The sequence below is a fragment of the Amia ocellicauda genome, chromosome 9 (genome assembly GCF_036373705.1).
Source record: "Amia ocellicauda isolate fAmiCal2 chromosome 9, fAmiCal2.hap1, whole genome shotgun sequence".
In the NCBI taxonomy this organism is placed as follows: Eukaryota; Metazoa; Chordata; class Actinopteri; order Amiiformes; family Amiidae; genus Amia; species Amia ocellicauda.
The window spans coordinates 5,307,873-5,325,685 of NC_089858.1; the positions used below are offsets into that span (position 1 = coordinate 5,307,873).

General features: G+C 41.3%; 1 protein-coding gene across 1 annotated transcript; it reads right to left on the reverse strand.

The window, feature by feature from the left end:
• Window positions 1–1,673: 1,673 nt before the first annotated feature.
• On the reverse strand, window positions 1,674–17,365 carry pip5kl1 (phosphatidylinositol-4-phosphate 5-kinase-like 1). The gene is made up of 10 exons (XM_066712794.1): window positions 17,228–17,365; window positions 15,558–15,752; window positions 9,688–9,738; window positions 9,124–9,278; window positions 8,177–8,301; window positions 7,422–7,456; window positions 7,265–7,320; window positions 6,537–6,649; window positions 5,317–5,479; window positions 1,674–3,870 (listed from the first exon to the last, which is right to left on the reverse strand). Exons 1-10 carry the CDS (start codon window positions 17,240–17,242, stop codon window positions 3,432–3,434), a joined length of 1,347 nt encoding a protein of 448 aa, XP_066568891.1. The 5' UTR covers window positions 17,243–17,365; the 3' UTR covers window positions 1,674–3,431.
• Between the last annotated feature and the right edge of the window lie 448 nt (window positions 17,366–17,813).

The window sequence follows — 17,813 nt, forward strand, 5'->3', positions numbered from 1 at the left end:
ATTACTTTAAGACCCTAAAATTGGGGGGGCACATATAAAAATGGGTGTAATTCCTACAACGTTCACCCAATTTGGATGTAACTACCCTCAAATTAAAGATCTATTGTGGTGGCATACAGAGCCAAAATGATTACAATTGTGAAACTGTCCAAATATTTATGTACCTAACTGTATACCTAAAGAGAAAACATTCCTTTACACTTAATTGACAATACACTAATGCAGGGAGCATCATAATTAGTAATTATTATTAAATTTGGTAAGAAAGGAAGAGGTATTGAATGATTTCTCTCTATAGAAAAGTCCCATTAATATAATGCAAAGACTCAATAATGAAATCCATCCCAGCTCCCCCCTGCTGTTGCCTCCTTCACACTGCCTCCTGCTGAATTAACATCACCTCGCCTTAACAAGACAGGCCAGCACCATTAATATCACAGGGCTCAGAGAACAGTCTTCATGACACTGGTTTATTAAAACCCTCCACTTTCTATTATAAAAGCAATGCAGGGTTCCTGCTTGTCTTGTTAATACAACGCTTTGTTATATAGTGTGGCTGTTTTATCAGGACAGTTCTCCCAGTTCTGTGTCCGTCTGCCTCCTAATTATCTGTAACCTTTAAAATGATGGTGATCTACAATATTGGAAGTACTCGTACGTGCCCTAACTTATATAACAAAGGTACTGGCTTTAGTAGTTGTGTTTTTGATGCTTGTGACAAGAGAAACGATTGGTTTCCAAATACAAATCCATCACAATGAAGAGTTGTTCATATTTAAAGAGATTTAAAGAGTAACCCACTGTACTCACACAGTGATTTGTAATACAAGGAACCAACCCACAGGATTTTGCAATACTTTCTGCAGTTTTTGTTTGTTTGTTTACCAGACTGAAACAATGTCTTCTAGCAAACTCACTCCGAGCCCATTTCAAGAGTCGAGTCGGCCTGCTGCTCACTGACCCCACCTGCTGCACATTAATGCAGCACAGTTTACTCCTCTACACACATCTTGTTTTTCCTACATTTCATGTTTCTTCTTCTCCCTCTTCTTCTAGTTTCTGACAACTGTTTGTAAACACAACTCCTCCTACAGTCTTGCAGCTGAAGTGTCTTGACATTACAAATGGAATGGGAGTTTCATTTAAACGTCAGGGCTTGATGGTTTCTGTGCATCTTACTGGAAGAAAATGTATATTTATGGCAGATTATCAACATATGTGCCAATTCAGAGTTATAGAGTTAAAGTAGCTATGTTTGTGTATATAATTCAGTCCATTTTCATATTTTTGAATTATACAAAAGTGTGATGTTTTAAGAACAGATATTTTTGTGTAAAGTGTTAAGGGGAGCTTTTAGGTTCCTCGTGGGGAGATGCAGAAACACAGTGATGGTTAAAGCAGCTAAAAGAATCCAAACAGGACAGCAGAAATACTTGGTAACACCTGGTAACATTACCAATGACATAAATCACTCTGTCATCCCGTTTAAACTGACATTTCGTTCTCACACTTTGCATGATTCAGTCTCCAATGTGTCAGTTTTCTTTTGGTATGAATTGAACACTTTTCTCACAAATCAGAAAGCATAAATGTCTTAAAGACAACATATTAAGATTTCAAGGCAAAAGGAGAGAAAGCACCATTAACATGATACTAATACACTGAGACCTGGAGAATTCAAAATGTCAGTTTAATTATTTCAAACAAAGGCGAATTTAGAATCATAGTTTAGCAATGCATTTTAAAGATGAATGCATGTAATACTTGTATTAATTACAAGAAATTGGTAATATTATATAAGTATTGAAATAAAAACTAAGACTTGTAATTATTTTTTATTACATTTTATTACGTTTGGCCGTGCACATGCCATTTTTTTTTTTTTTTTTTTTTTTAACTAAATCGGCAAAAAAGGCACGGGCTACTGTTTTTCTTCTTTGAAGTCTTGGGGTCACCACACACATTGAGCCAGCCAATATACACCAAATGATAATAACCAAACACTGAGATTATTGGTTCTTCGTGCTGCATCAGATTTTGCACTTTGCGCATGACATATGAGATGAGCCCAGGTGAGGAAGTGTATGTAGTGCATGTTAGTTACCATTGAATGGACTCTGCCAAACTGTCTGAATAACATCACAGTGACCCTTCCGTAATAAAAGACAGTGATGCGGCTTATTGTTAAAAAGGCTAGAAAACAAGTAATAGATTATTTGTAATTACAGCTACAACTGGATTCCAGAGGCTAGCAGGAGTTATGGATCACATACATGTGGCTTCAAAGTATACCTTTAACCATTATGGGTTGGAAGTAGGTTTAAAATAATATACTAATAATAATAATAATGCTAATTGATCGGGTGTACAATGGCTGCCTTGGATTGCATTAATTTAAACCATGATGTATACAGCACTTCTCTGCTGCAGCCGGACTTAATTTTGACAAAGTCTCTTCAAACAAAACCATCACTCCTGCTCAAATGACGGAGCCCAATTAATGTGACTGCTTATAATTACTGAAAAAACACACTTAATCTTCTCCAGTTTTGAATCAATGCCGGGAGCCACACAACAAATAAAATTAAAAATACATTCTCTTTCTCGTCAGTTTCATCGTATTAAATTAAAATCGAAGACCTAAATACATCAGCAGGATCAAAGGTACAAAACCACAAGAGCTTATTTACTTTGCCCTTCTTGAATATGGTGCTTTATAAAACGGACACTAGGCTTCCCCACCTTTGGACTACAGTTAAAAAACACAGAACTGCTTTTGCAATCAGCGCCATCTCAATATTATAAAAGGAAACACAGTTTTCATCCATACAGTAGTGTTTGAACTGCAGGTATTCTACACAACATTGCATACTAGATCCACAGCATGTTATGAATAGTAAACGAGGGACTCGATAATCACTCGATAATGTGAGTTCACACCCTCAATCTCAACATGATCCATCGTCCAAGTAATAGGGCACCTAGCTTTCTGTATTTTGTGCATTTGTCAGCAATTGCATAGAAAGGTCTCTACTTAGAAATTGGCTTTTTCCATTCAAAGCTTTTCCTGAAGCAATAATAGATCAGCAAACAGCACAAATTACATCATTGAATGTGTTTTTGGGTCATTACGGTCAAAATGGATGCATACCTGTGAATACTGGCAAATCTGTCTAATGCCACCAAGCTGTGAACATTGGGGAGGGGTTAAAAATAATAATTCAGTGAAGTCATGCCATATGTGCTTGAATATATACTGTATTAAAACAATATTTATTAATAAATTAAGAAAATAAAGGTATAATGAAAGAGAGAGAGAGAGAGATAGAGAGAGAGAGAGAGAGAGAGAGGGGGGGGGGGGGGGTGGAGCTTCCAAGAAGTGGCCATGCCTGTGCGCAGGAGCCCCCAGGTGGAGGGTTAGCCGTCTCTGTCTAATTGGTGTGAGCCTCGACCCATTGGCACAGCCGGCTGGAGTAGGCGCTGGGGCTCACAGTGGAGAAAGCCTGGCCGGGGTAGCGCAGGCACTTCCACAGGTGCTCCAGCTTCTTCTTGAAGCCGTAGACGGTGAAAATGTCAATGATGCCCACAAAGTACCGAAGCTCGGGCCCATCGATGACATGCAGGGGGTTCTTGAAGTTGGGCAGCAGCCGGCGGTTCTGCGCCTGGAACTCCCGCAGCTCCGCGCTGGGACCGGAGGGGCCATCCAGCATCCGCAGGGGGCTGCTTCCGTGGCCGGGAAGCACCTCTCGCACCCGGCAGCGGTCCAGGCCGTCCTCCATCTCCGACACGAGCACCGCGGAGTCTTCCTCCACCACGCCCGGAACCGGAGGGGAGCTGGAGTGAATGGGGCTGCTCCCGGTGATCACTGACCTGCAAAGGAAGGGGGGCAGTGGAAAGAGAGCAACCACAACAGCATAAATGAACATCTTCGGAGGGAAGTCTATCTAACCAGAGCTTGGAAGGCCATGGACGGTTACTGTTCACACAGCTGAGGATACATCTGTTTGAATTATGAATAACAATAATGATGGACACCAAACGAGCACGATGGGTCGAATGGCCTCCTCTCGTTTGTAAACTTTCTTATGTTCTACTACAACGAACACCTCAATACTTTTCCAAGGTGCATCCATGTCGGGCTGTTGGCAGCTTTGTTTCAGTCACAGAGTGATTGAGAGGATTTCCTTCCCCACAAAAATAACAACAAAACTGGACCTGCAGAAGATTGTTTTTTCTGGTTTCCTTCACAAAGAGGAGCCTGCAGTCTGAAGAGCATCTGTTACCAAGGAAACTGCAGCATCCTCGAACAGTGTTGTTGTCAACGGCAGTTCAGACATCCTCCTCTGCTGTCATTTCCATCACATTGGGAACTAACCACAGCTCTGAACAGACTGTTTATGGTTTATGACATGCATTAAAAAAGCTCTGACTTTCACACTGAGATGGTGGGCTTCAAGCACATTAGTCTCTTTATAGCATTTTGAAAGGTTACTTGGAATGGCGAAGCACAGCGAACTTGATTTATTTACATGGCTGCTAATCAATCGCAATGGAGAGACCACAAAGACCAGGATCTGAAAAGAAACATTCTCAAAAAAGGGTTGTAAATGTGGTTTTGTTTCCCCCCCTTCATTTGTCAATGCTGGGGACAACCACAACAGAAATCAGTCAACACTTAAACCTTGACCTCAAACTGGATCTGACTTTTAAGTGCAATAATTAAATCGCTTTTCTTTTTTAACAGACTCAGTTTGTATTCTCTCTTGATGTACGTATGATACATTCTGCCTGACACCGACACTAAATTAAGTGCAACAACAGTGGATTCTCAAGCACACGCATGAATATTGATTTAGTTTATGTATTTTGGCAAAGGCGGGTCGCACAGGCCCTTCAGGGTGTCTGGTGTCCGGTTTACATTCCTAGTCGCTGAACCTGTTATTCACTAAACAAACATGCTTCGTATCAGCAGTGATATTAACGAGACGCGCTAATACCAACACAACTGTGAGACACTCCCCAGGATTAATAGGAATTTGCATAAAACATACCTTGATTTTCCTCTGTCATGAGTTTAAAGGTGATGCACAAGGTACCTTAATGCGCTTATATCAATACATTTAAGGAAACAGCTGCTAAGTTAAATATTTATGTAGTTTAATACTTAAGGAGGGAAGTCAATCTAACCAGAACTTAGTTGAGGAGGCATCTATCTGAATCATAAATAACTACAAAAAACCATCAACATTGAACAATTTCTTCCCAGCTGAATTTGTCATTGGCAGTGGCAGCGTTGGGACACGTTTACAGACGTACTTCTTGGTGCGCATGATGACGCTGGCTAAGGAGTGTCTCTGGCCCTTCTCGTCATGGTGCAGGGGCTGGTGGGCCACCAGCAGGCTGTAGTCCAGCACATTGAGGCGCCGCAGGAAGGCTGTGTCGATGTCCATCTGCCGCAGGAGCCAGGAGCGCTGCTGGTCTGTGGGCACAGGGGACCGTGGGTCAGAGGAGGGCAGGACAGGTCCACACAGCGCCATGCAACATCTGGCTGAAGTGAGCACCATGGGCAGGGCCACACATTTCATTAACTGAGCAGACACAATTAATGTAAGAGAACATTGAAAGCTTATCATTCCTTTTCTTTCATTTCATGTCATCATTTCGGTTCATCCATGGTATGGTTAGAACATCTAGATAGAAGACTGAAGGAGAACGCCCCCAACATGCAAACACACAGATGATGGCATCTTGGCCAACAAATTTTGGACTCTACACACTGCATTGTGTTTATTTTATTTGTATCTATGTTTACAAGTTTGCACAGTGGTTATTGTTACTGTATTTATTGATTTCAATCATGCTTTGAAAAGTGTTTGAAAAAAATATGCGTTCTTAACATTTTCTGTGCTCTTTTCAATGATTATGATTAATGCTATGACTCATTAACTTTTTGATTCTAATTAACTTGTATTATTTAAAAACATCAGCATTAATTAATTGCTTGCTGAGAACCTGGGAATTTGTTCTGGTATCTCCAGCAAGGAAGGAAGATTTGAAGAAAGACGCAGCATTTAGGGAAATTTGCATAGTAAAGAGTACTTTACTAATTACACTTTAATTTACGATTTGTAAATGTTATTACTCAATCAATAACACTCAGTAAACCTTAACAAATGTATCAATTCTAAAGAAAGATGCTAGGCCAGGACTTCAGACATACAGGGGGAGAGTTTAGATTTAATTCTTTAAACATCTGGGGGCATAGTAAAGCAGGCAGAACATCTTATCAGACGGACAGTTCAGCTGACACACTGTGAGCTTTTTCTACAGAAAGTTAAGGAGACACGGTGGAAATATAATTGCTAGAAAAGACTGACACCACTGGATATCCTACGAATTGAGATCCCTGCAACAGGCAGAGCAATGATAAGAGGCCCAGCTCAACAACAACAAAGGGCCAAAAAATGAAAATGATAACAGCAGCAGAAAACCACTCAGGTCGTTAATTTTACAGTGGGGCTATAAATTGCTCTTACCCAGAGATATGGATTTTCCCTCGAAGTTCATGTCCTTCAGGACCACAATGATCTGGCTGCCTTCAGGAGCTGGGTCGGTCCATCGGCTCACCTGGCAGCCCTTTATATCATATCTGAAACACAGTGACAAATACCACCATTACATGGCTGTACCAACAGCATGTTTACATGTGTAAATCATGTGTACATGTGGGTCACTTTCACAAGCTTTTGCTGCCAAAATTGTGAAAATATTTCCAACTCGTGTGAGAATTACCACCCATGTAAACTGTGTCAATGATAAAACAGTTGGGTTAGACTAGAGGGACACGTTGCATTAGCTTTACACTGACATGAGTTACTGCTCACTGTGACAGGGCAGTCAATTAGGTTTCATCTGTTAAAATAACTGGCAAAAGTGCAAAACACAAAAACAGAAAACTACAACAAAATTAAGAACCAAGACCAAAAAAACATAATTTTAATGTCCTAATTTTCTTGAGTGCACTTTGTCTATCAGGCATCCTCATTTATCTTTCATGTCCTCAGCTTTTTCAGCTTTTATTGTAATTGTGTGTGTTTTGCACTTCAGGGCCACATAGTAATATAGCGATTACTAATTACACATAGTAATGGCTAATTGTAGGGGTATTAATTATCCCCAGGGTATTTATTATGTGGAACCGTGAACGTTGTTTTCTTAATAAAAGAGGTACTAAACCTGTTTAGAGGCTGAACAAGCATCTTACCGATCATGTATCCTCTCATCAGGGTAAAAGACACTCTGCATCACAATGAAGTATTTCTGAAATACATAACCAAACAATAAAATCTCCACATGTTTAGGTAGCTGTAGAGAACAGGGCCGACCTGTTATTAAAGAGAGTATGTGTTAAAATGCATTACCTCTCTTTGACGTGGGATTTTGATTCTGTGGACACCTGCAAAAAACGCAAACATCAGATGATTTAAGGCAAGTGATCCAGTGAATTTAGAAGATGCTCATGTTGAGACTCCTGGGGATCTCAGCCTGGGTTGAGCATTTAATCAATCAAAGAGCTTCACAATATGAGAGACGATACTTATATAAGTGAAACAAGCTCACATCACTATCACGTGCGGCCAAATATACCGTAGTTAAACCACTTAAGAATTTCTGTAATTTTTCTGGCTTTAGTTTAAGGCATTTGAAAAAATAATAATGCATTCTGCATAGGATAAACATTTAAAAAGGGGGCAGGATGGGCTAAACAATACAGGAAAGGCAAAAACTAACAGGGGGGAAAATGAGGTGTGTTTTGCAATCTGGATTAGTCCCCGGTGACTTTTTTCTAAATTTAAATCTAATTTAGTTTAGAAAACCTTGGAGGTAACAAAGTACACAAACTTGTCATACTACACTGATGAGAGCTGACACAGAAATAATATGTATTTTACATATAAAACAAGCATAAAATAGAGTAGCTAAAGAAACATGTGTAATGGCAGCTTGGCTTGGCATGTTTTACAGGGTCTGCTGCAGACAACTGTGGGACCCTTGTGGGAAGATTAGTTGAAAATACAATTTGTGGGGATGCTCTTTTTAATGACAGGTCTCTCTTTACTAATTTCCTCCTGTTTTTAACGTCACTGCGGTAGACATGGACAGCTCGGTCCCTCACCCAGGAACTTGACCAGCAGGGAATGGGGGTAGCTCTCCAGATGCTGAATGTAGATCTTCAGGTTGGACAGGAGGAATTTCACTTCTCGTTTGTTCTGCGTTTTCAGGAAAAACCTCTTGTCGTTCCTGGGGAAAGAGCAAACGAGCCTCCTGAGGTTTCCAGTTTAATTACTACTGCAGAGAATCCCTCCGATTATTCCCAATCCAATATTGGCTTCTTGGGCCCCAATTTGGAATCAACAAGTAGTGAATTTGGATCAACACTAAGATCTGGTTGAGAGATGAGAGGAAGCACAGAGGATCTGAAATGCACATTGTCATCTGGCGCATTGTTCCATTGCATGCTTCGTATGCTCTCAGCTCGACTGGTGAAGGATTTGTTGTGGGTGGAACTGCTAACAAACAAGCCCTGGAAAAGCCAGAGGGAGCTGCTGGCAAATCAATCAGATTTTGAGACGCCCCCAACCAAGTCAACAAGTCTCGGCTGCGCTCGCCCCGCGGCACCTCCCGGCCTATGCTGGCAATAGCATAACTGTGATCGAAGACCAGCATCCTGCACTTATATAACACTGTATCATACTGCACTCCCTTCGTCAGAAAACTATCAGATAATAAAATATTGCACATCCGGGTTAAGTATTTTATTGGACCTACATACAGTATGAATTACATTTTTCATAATGATTCTTTATGACTTCAATGTATTACTCTTTATTAGGAAATCATACAGAATTATTATTGAAACAGGATGTGGAATCGATCACGGTCATTTCTACATCAAATTGAATTACATCATAATGCTGAAGAAAGCAGAGCACAGCAAAACCTGTGCTATGCAGTCGGAGTTCGACTGCCTCCTCTCACTCACTGTCGATCTGCAGGCAGCACTACAGCAGGGGGCTGGTATTTCACACAGGCTTTAAAGACAATGGGCAGAAGGTGGCTCACGTGAGGAAGAAGTCGGCTTTGCTCTTGGAGTTGCTGATGAACTGCAGGTAGAAGCCCTCACAGGACAGGGAATGCTGATAATCCTTCTCGGACATCCCCAGGGAGCGGCGTAGTCGGGCAAAGACGGGTCCCGCAAACGTCTGCATCTTGTAGCCCTGAGGAGGATGGACACACGGACACAGGGACACAGAGAGATGTATCTTTATGATCAAATGGCTTGATTGTGCACATTTTGGTGGAGATTAGTTAGAACGGGGGTTCCACAGGTGTCAGTTAACAATAGGAGATTTTTTTTTAATAAATAAGATATTAAATCATATTTGTTAATCTCCCTTTTCCAATCCAAGAAAATATATTCTGATGTCACAAATGTATAGAAAACACACAGTGGAATTTTATTTAAGCATCGTTAAAACTGAGTAAGGTGTGCAAGTAAAATAAGTTTAAATAATGTAAGTCTCCCTTCATTGATTATGTCTTTAAATTATCAATATACTTTTATGACAAGATTAAGTCCATATACATCAACCCACAGGACGAGAAGAGCGCAGATTGAATACATACCTCGTGTACCTGAGTGACTTCCTCTTTAAAATCTTCTTCACTAAGCTCATCCTAAAGGGAGAATGAATAGAAACAGTGAACTTTGTAGAAGTCTTCCTCTGAAAATACTTTTCTTTTTTAGGAGTAAGAAACAGAGAAATGTGAAATGAGCTCATGCCACATTTGGCCAGACCTTCACAAGTCCCACACAAGAGGATATGGCCCTGTAGGGAATTATTTAAAGTTGGAGCCACATTTCAATTATTATCACACTATCAGTAGTAGAGTTTGCGACTGAAGATGCATTATGCTTTAGTCAAAATGAGACATTTCTATTAAATTGAATAATCACCAGGGAGGATTGTGGAGCACTGAAACTACGATCTGCACCAAAGATGACTTTTGTCAGCCTGACTGAGCAAGACCTAATGGAAAGTTTGGAGGAACATAAAGACTTTTTCACAGCTAAGTGAAACACTGCTGCCAAGTCCAGAGAGGAAGCATTGCCAAAAATCGCTTCATTTTAAACATTTTTTTTATTTTATTACACAGGCTATGCATTTACCCCAATATGATAATTTCACACACATCCAATTTAAATCTGCATGCTTGTAGTAACAGAATGTAACATGGCCTGAGAGTTTGCTGCATCAGAATGGTTAGATCTCTATTGTTTTGTCATATTTTGCAATTGTTCTTTTTTAAATTTAAAATACTGTAGTGATACATTGTACTAATGAAGATACCATTTATATCTGAAAGATTCATCTTTATAGCTAAATTAACAGGAAATGATTGCATCATACTGACCTATGAGATGAACACTGTTAAATTACTTCAGAAAACAAATATTTAAGCAATATAAAGATAATAAGATAATAAGCAAATAAGATTATGTCCTATACCTTCCTGCAATTTCATGCACAATGTTGAGCCTCTTGAGTCGTGGACAGAGCCAAGTGAATTCAATATGAAATGAGGGAGGTGGATTCACTGATGATGATGATGATGATGATGATTATGAATGACTGAGGTCAAGTCATAAATGTGCAGTATTATCCAAAGTCTGATACCCTACTGTCTAGCACTGTTGCAATGTTGGATTATTTGCATCAGTTGCTGAATTGTAGCTCATTTTTAATTCCAAGTGATAACGTCATAAGCACCTGTCCATGAATGCTGTGAAATGATTTCCTGTTCACAAAATCTGTCTCATTTGGTCCTGTTTGCCTTGTTGGGGATCTGACTGTAGTGCACAGCACAAATTACATTAGGAATCTCTGCACAATAATGTAGTCTATCATAATAATGATAGGATTACCTATCCGTTAAATCACATATAACCTCATAGCAGATATTTCCAACTGCGTATACGAATGCGCAACTAGCCAAAAAGCTCTGCCCTGTGCATTTAGTCTGCATTACTGTCGAAGCACGGCTGCACCGGGTGGTGTGGGCAATGCACGGCTTGAGTAGATTCATTGGCGAATTTATAGCCCTCAAAAAAACATCTGGATGATACAAATGATCTTGACGATCTCTCAGTACTCGTTCCCTACGAAAAGCTCCCTGATCTCTAAAGAAAGGTGTTGCCTTTTCAGAGGGGTGTGTCAAGTGCTTTCATTGGGTAGAAGTACAACCTTTCATGCACAGATCCGGCTAACTCTGAGCAGGTTTTATGGGAGGATGCTGGTAAACTACAGCATTTTAAAGGGTTAACGGACATTTTTTGCGGAAAGAAATCTTAGCAATGAAAGGTATTTTATGTAATTCCCACAAGACACCAAGCTTTATGACCCATGTCTGAATCCTATTGTGCATAATCAAATAATTTTCTAACAACAGGAAACATAAAAACTGAAACTTGAAGATATCGAATTGGCTTTAACTCACGGCTCAGTAATTTATAGTGAACTTGAATATTAACATAAACACATAAAACAGGTTACAAATGGGGGCCCATGTTTCTCATTTGGTTGCCTGTCGAATAATGATCCAATCTCATTAAGCTGAGTAATATTTCCAGTAACACCAGTGAATTTAAATAGTGGTCAAATATTCAAGACACTGAAAGTAATACAATCCAACATTTCAATCTGTTATGTGTGTGAAATCAATCCATTGTCTAAACCCTGTGTAAACCCTGGAGAAAACAAACTATTTTCCAATTCTATTACTCCCTTCAACAACCCAAGCATACAAATAATTTAAGAGAAGTCAGAGAAAAGAAACAAATGTACCTTACTGTCAAAACACATGAGGCTTGTCACCAAACAATTGTATCATTCGCTTCAGGCTGTTCTATAGCACAGTGCTTGGTATCCCTGGTGTTGGATTCATTGCAGATAACTGAACCCGTCTTTATTTCAAAAGCTGGATTTGTCACTTGCACAGATTTTCCATTACAATTGTTTTCCTCATTTCATAGAAATGAGGAAGGATTCAATTCAACTGTAGCCTATTAGTTATTTTTTATGAAGAATGGACACAAAATCAACATTTTTGTATCTGGAATTAATTTGAAAATGTTTGTTGCTGGGAATTTATGTTGGCATATATACATGTTAAATTCTACATGGCTCTGCGAGTTTGAAATACCCTTTCAGCACCAGGCCGAGTTAATATTTTCTGATAGTAATTATATATATATATATATATATATATATATTACTGACTAAATGTGGCCTTTATGTAAACAGCAGGTTAGATGGAATGAAACAGGAAGTGGCACGCCGGGTGAGGTTGCCGTGTCTTGCTGGGGTGAGGGAAGAGGAGGAGCGGGTGCGAGTCAGGGATGACACGGGACAGTCATTGATCAATGTGCTGACTCAGCCTGCCGCTCTCACAATAGAGCCAGGCCACACAGGATCACATGCACAACTGCTCTTCTCATATGATCTCTCACTCATAACCTGGCCAGGCAGACTGCTACAGTGTCCAGCACTGAAGATCAAGCCCTGCATGAATGTTTTACAGCAAAAAGTTTTTTTTTTTTTCCTTTTTATTTCTGTGCTTTATACCTACATTTTTCTCAATTTCTTTACTGTTTTTTTGTATCTTCTTAGCTTAGTTACTATTTCCTATTTTACAGACAAATGATGGGGGGAAATTAGGTGTGAAAATTTAACTTACCAAAATACCAAAAGCGTATCATTATCCTCTAATGATCCAAATGTGAGGGCCCTGGAGATTTTCAATTTAGAGAGCAGCTCACTAATCTAATCTGTCACACTAACAAGACTTCAGGAGATTAAAACAAAAAATAATTAATTTCCCCACAAATACATTCTTCGCTTAGAGTGGACTGAATAATTGCCGTGATCTTTAGTCCATTGCATTCACTGGCTGGATCCGTTCTCATACACCTCAAGAAATCAGATGAACCTGGAACGTCTTTCCTGGCTTTATTTTTACTCTTGAAAACAGCAAAAGCATTAGGAGTCTCAAAGTCTTGGTAACAGTCACTATAAAATCACTTGCAATAGACATATGTAGAAGAAGGTAAAGAGCTTATTTTGGCCTAGACGCACTTGACTAAGAGAATGATGGCCTGGTCATGAGGACTAGGCTTCCTGAACCCACGGACCAGATGAGTCAAAGAGCTGCGGTGTTTGGGCTGGAGGAGGGATGCGAAGCGATGCATGCGGGAAAGTGCGGGTGTTGCTGGATACTTCTGCTCGGGAAGGCGGAGGTCAGGCGCGAGATTGTTGTCCTGCTCTGAACCTCAGTTGAAAACTGCATTAATCACTAATCAACAGGCATTGTCAATTCCACATGAGATCGTCCTCCTAAATGGACTGGCTGTAATTTCCGCTTGCGATTCCTGATTCTTGATACTTTGATGAGCTTGAAGCAGTTCTTCGAGATGTCAGTTTCGAATATTTTAAATAAAATCCTCTTTGAATTTCCACAGAGTTATACTCCTTTGATATGCAAGCCCTGTTAAACTAGGACTAAAATATTCTAATATAACGAGATAATTTTTATTTTTATCTGAAAAGAAGAAACTCACCAACTACAGAAGAAGTGGCTAAATATAGAGTTCTGCTCTTTTTATTATCAGTTATTTCACAGAGGATCCTAGCTGCAATTATCATTCCTATATTATTATTGAACATGAATGGATTATTATCATCTTGATGCCTTTATTTGTGAGACGCATGCTCCTTGCATGTTTTTAATTGAATATAGATTCTTACTACTCTGTTAATTACAAAAAATATTCAGTAGTTATAACCTTGTTAGTAAAACATAGTTGGCTACTATGTTTTCAATTTACCATCCACAGAGAAAGATTAAATCAAATAATTGAAATACCCTCTTGGGCTCATTTGCATGGAATTAAAACACTAACTCACAAAGCAGACAGACCCCTACAAGGGCAGGTGGCATTATTGTAACGAATGGGACTCTGATATCTGGAAAGCCTTGCTGACCACATTGAGAGCTCTGCAATGACACGCTGTAATTATGCTCACTGACGCCTCCAGTGTGTGGTTAGGAAAGGTGTTGTTGCCTAGCTCTCATGAAACGGGAACTTTAACAAAGCCTTGGAGACCGTTTTCTGGCAAGATCCCAGAGATTCTGATTTGATAATGTAGACAGGCTAGAGAGGTGAAGATAATTTAGAAATACAGAAAGGAGATTCCTTTTAGAGACTATAATGCTACACATTTTTATTGTTTTTAGATAGATTAGAGTTCAGATTAATTTGCCCCTGCAGATAAATAAATGCCAATACAAGCAGGTTGTTTTTCTCTTCCTTCAAGCAGACTGTTCTATCGTTTTCAGATAACAATAGCATTTGTTGGGCCTCACATGATCTCTGAGGCTTCGCTGACTGCCAGTTTCCATGATCAAAGCCCAGCAGACCTGCCTTATTAGCATTCGACACAATGCAAACATTTCAGCCCCAGCGACATCATTACGACGGTCTCTGAGGGCTCTTCTGTGTGAGAGTGCTTCGGAATGAGAGGATTCAATCCATGGAGACACCAGACCACACACCGGCCACACACAGGGCTCTCTCCAACCCTCCTCCGGGCTAATTGAACGCTAACGAGAACGAGAGAACGGTCTGAAAGCTTGAATGGATTCTAGAGAATCAAATATTCCAGATTAGTTTATGGATTGAATTATCGTGAGTAGAAGTAAGTACAGGTTATGATGGGTTTTGTGCATGGGTTACAGCTGTGACAAATGTTCAGCTGATAATATCAACCCCACCAAAAAAAAAAAAAAAAAATTAGCAATAAATATTTGCCTGCCTGTTACTAGGTTACTAAGCAGTGCGAGATTGAGATCAAGATTATTGCAATACACTTTGAGCCGAGTCAAATGGCCTCTGTTTATGTCTGTCTTCTCCTGAAGAAGAGAGGTAGGCCTTGCAGATCCTCTCTCTCTGTATGCCACAGCTTTATGTACCATTGTCTGTGATTCCAACAGCCAGAGAACTAGTGGACTCACCTACTAGCCCTCCCAGATGCACTAGGCTTTCCACCAGCAAAGAGATAAAGAATAAGACCACCAGGTCAATGGTAAAATATGATGATATAGCACAATGCTATGTTAATTTTGTCACTGTGGTCATGGGCCAGGTTAATGACTCTTCACACAGACTAATTTAAATTGTATTTTAAGGGGAGAGAAAGGAAGCTGAAAAGTGTCTCAGGTTTTCAGAAAAACATGCACAACAAGGAACACAAATTAATGGTTATGCTACACTGCAATAAGCCACACTGAAAGCACGGCTGATTCGTTACCAGGCGAAGTTAGATAAGAAGACATGTAGCTGTTGGCTGATGAAAGCAAAAGAATAAGAGACACTCAAAGTGAGCGGAGATCGTGCACGTGGCCGACTGCCTGAGGTGGGCAGGGGTGGTGTTCCTTACCAGGGCCGGGTTGTCGATCGTGTTCTGCACGGAGGCAGACAGGCCCTCCTTCATCATGCAGGTCAAGTCGTAGAACTCATGGCCCTTGTCAATCTCAAACAGGCCCAGCAGCTTCCATTGCTGCCGCAGGTTCCACAGCAGCCTCCTCTTCACCGTCCGAGAGCGGTGCGCCGCCGCCGGCTCCGGGGCGTCCATCTGCAACACACGCACAGCAATATCTCCTTAATGAACTGACTGAATAACAGTTGTGCCAGAACCCGGCTATGGAATGAACTTGCAGGTCTGAAAAATGACTTTCTCCGTCACAGAACTCCCAGAAGACTCCCTGAACACCACTGGCCACAACAACTAATGTGCAAGAGCTCTTAGACACCAGTCCGCAACCCTCATCTTAGTGACCCCCACCCATAGGAGTGCAGTATTATAGATCTCCCTGGTTAATGCTTAATGCCTTTCAGAGATAATGCAGCCTGCATTGTTGAATATTAGTCGTGCTCTGTGAGGTTAAAGGAAATGTATGGTCTTTCTGTTGGTGCTGAAACTCAACACCCACTCTGGAAATCAAATCAAATGACAAAATGATACAAGAAAAGTCCTTTGTTATTAAACAAAGCAGCCCAGCATTCCTATGTACAATGCATGTGAAGTCCCATTTCACTGTCAATTTAACAGCAATTTCACTATTTGTGGGCCTCTAAAGAGACGTGTTTGGTGTAGTTCTGCTGATTAGACGCAAAGCAGAGAGACACCATTGCTCTTTCCTGCTGTTTCACATATACCTCTGCACCACAAAACTGCTGACCTGTGGCTCTGTAACACAAACAGGTACACAATGAACATGGAGTCTCCCTGAGCCCTCATGCCACACCAGTCCCAAAAAGTCAACACTGAAGTCTGCCTCTGGCTTTCGCTTAATGCATCTTTCTATAAGTGGCTATTGTCAATAATCCATTCCACTCTGTGGCGTTAAGAGTCCCGCTGAAGCCAATTGGGGAAAAATGAAGTGCAATCAATTAGACCCAGAAATGTATAGTCAGCTATAGGTCCCCCCCACCCAACCCATTTACACTGAGTGAATAGGTTCCTGTCGAGTGTTGTAGGCTATACAAGAATGGACTGATCTTGTCACTAGAGAGGCCCCTGTGTTTCTACACTTCCAGCTCTAATGAGAGTCAGCTGAATACAATGTAGGATGCGAGTGCCCAGGGGCTTTTTACCACACATTAGTGTGTGGAAGGAAAAAGGCTGTGTGCCTGTTTACCACATACAGGCTGCAAGGGTAGGGATCTCCACAGAACAGGCAGTCAACACTGAGAAGTGCAGTGCTAGGAGTCTACAATTACAGAGGATGTCCAGCAAAAACACACAGACTAACGCAGGTCGCCTGGGTGTAACCCTGACACTGTCCAGCCCTCAGGAGTGCAGGAGATCACGACAGGGACCTGCACATCTCAGGCGTGGAGCAGAGTCTATCAAAGGTGGATTAAAGATGTGCATGCATGTGTTTGCGGTAAACAGAACTAAACAGTAGAAATAAACTGTACCCGTCATGTCACAATACTTTTAGCCTTCCTCAGGAGAGAGGCGCACACCGTTATTAGCAGACTGGGAAGACCAGGCTGTGCTGCGCGGATTCTGCCGTGTAACAATGTGCACCTGGACACACTTACCTCGCTCTGACTCATCGCTGCTCTTCACTCTTCACTCTTCACTCTTCACTCTTCACTCTTCACTCTGGGCGTTGACATGGCAGTGTGTGAAACAGCCGCCGCACCGCGAGCCCCTCCGTCTGCAGCCGCCCCGCACCGCGCGCGCCGCGGGCCCGTGACGCTGCAGGGCGCGAGCGCGCGGCGCGAGGGGAGGGGAGGGCTCTGCGCAGCTCTGCGCGGCTCCGCCAATGGGAGCGCTGGGACCGTGCAGATCTGCGCAGAACTGCGGACAGCTGCGCTACTAGAACAAGTCTCGCTTTCTGGGGGCCAAACTACAAGTCAGCACGTTTAGGTTTGGACTGTACCAAAGGCTTTACAAAATTGACAACGGGGGTGTGCAGCACAGTTTGTTGAAGTAAAAATCAGCACATAGCACCGTGTAGTTAAAGAGACACAGCCGTGTATCCATGCACATGAATAATAGCCTATAATAAGTGCCCCTGTGCGCGGTGCGGTGCGGGGCTGCACACCTGAGAGCACGAACTATATTCCACATATACATCTATAACATGTCAACCTGCCTCCTCGGAGAATGTGCTCATCAGTT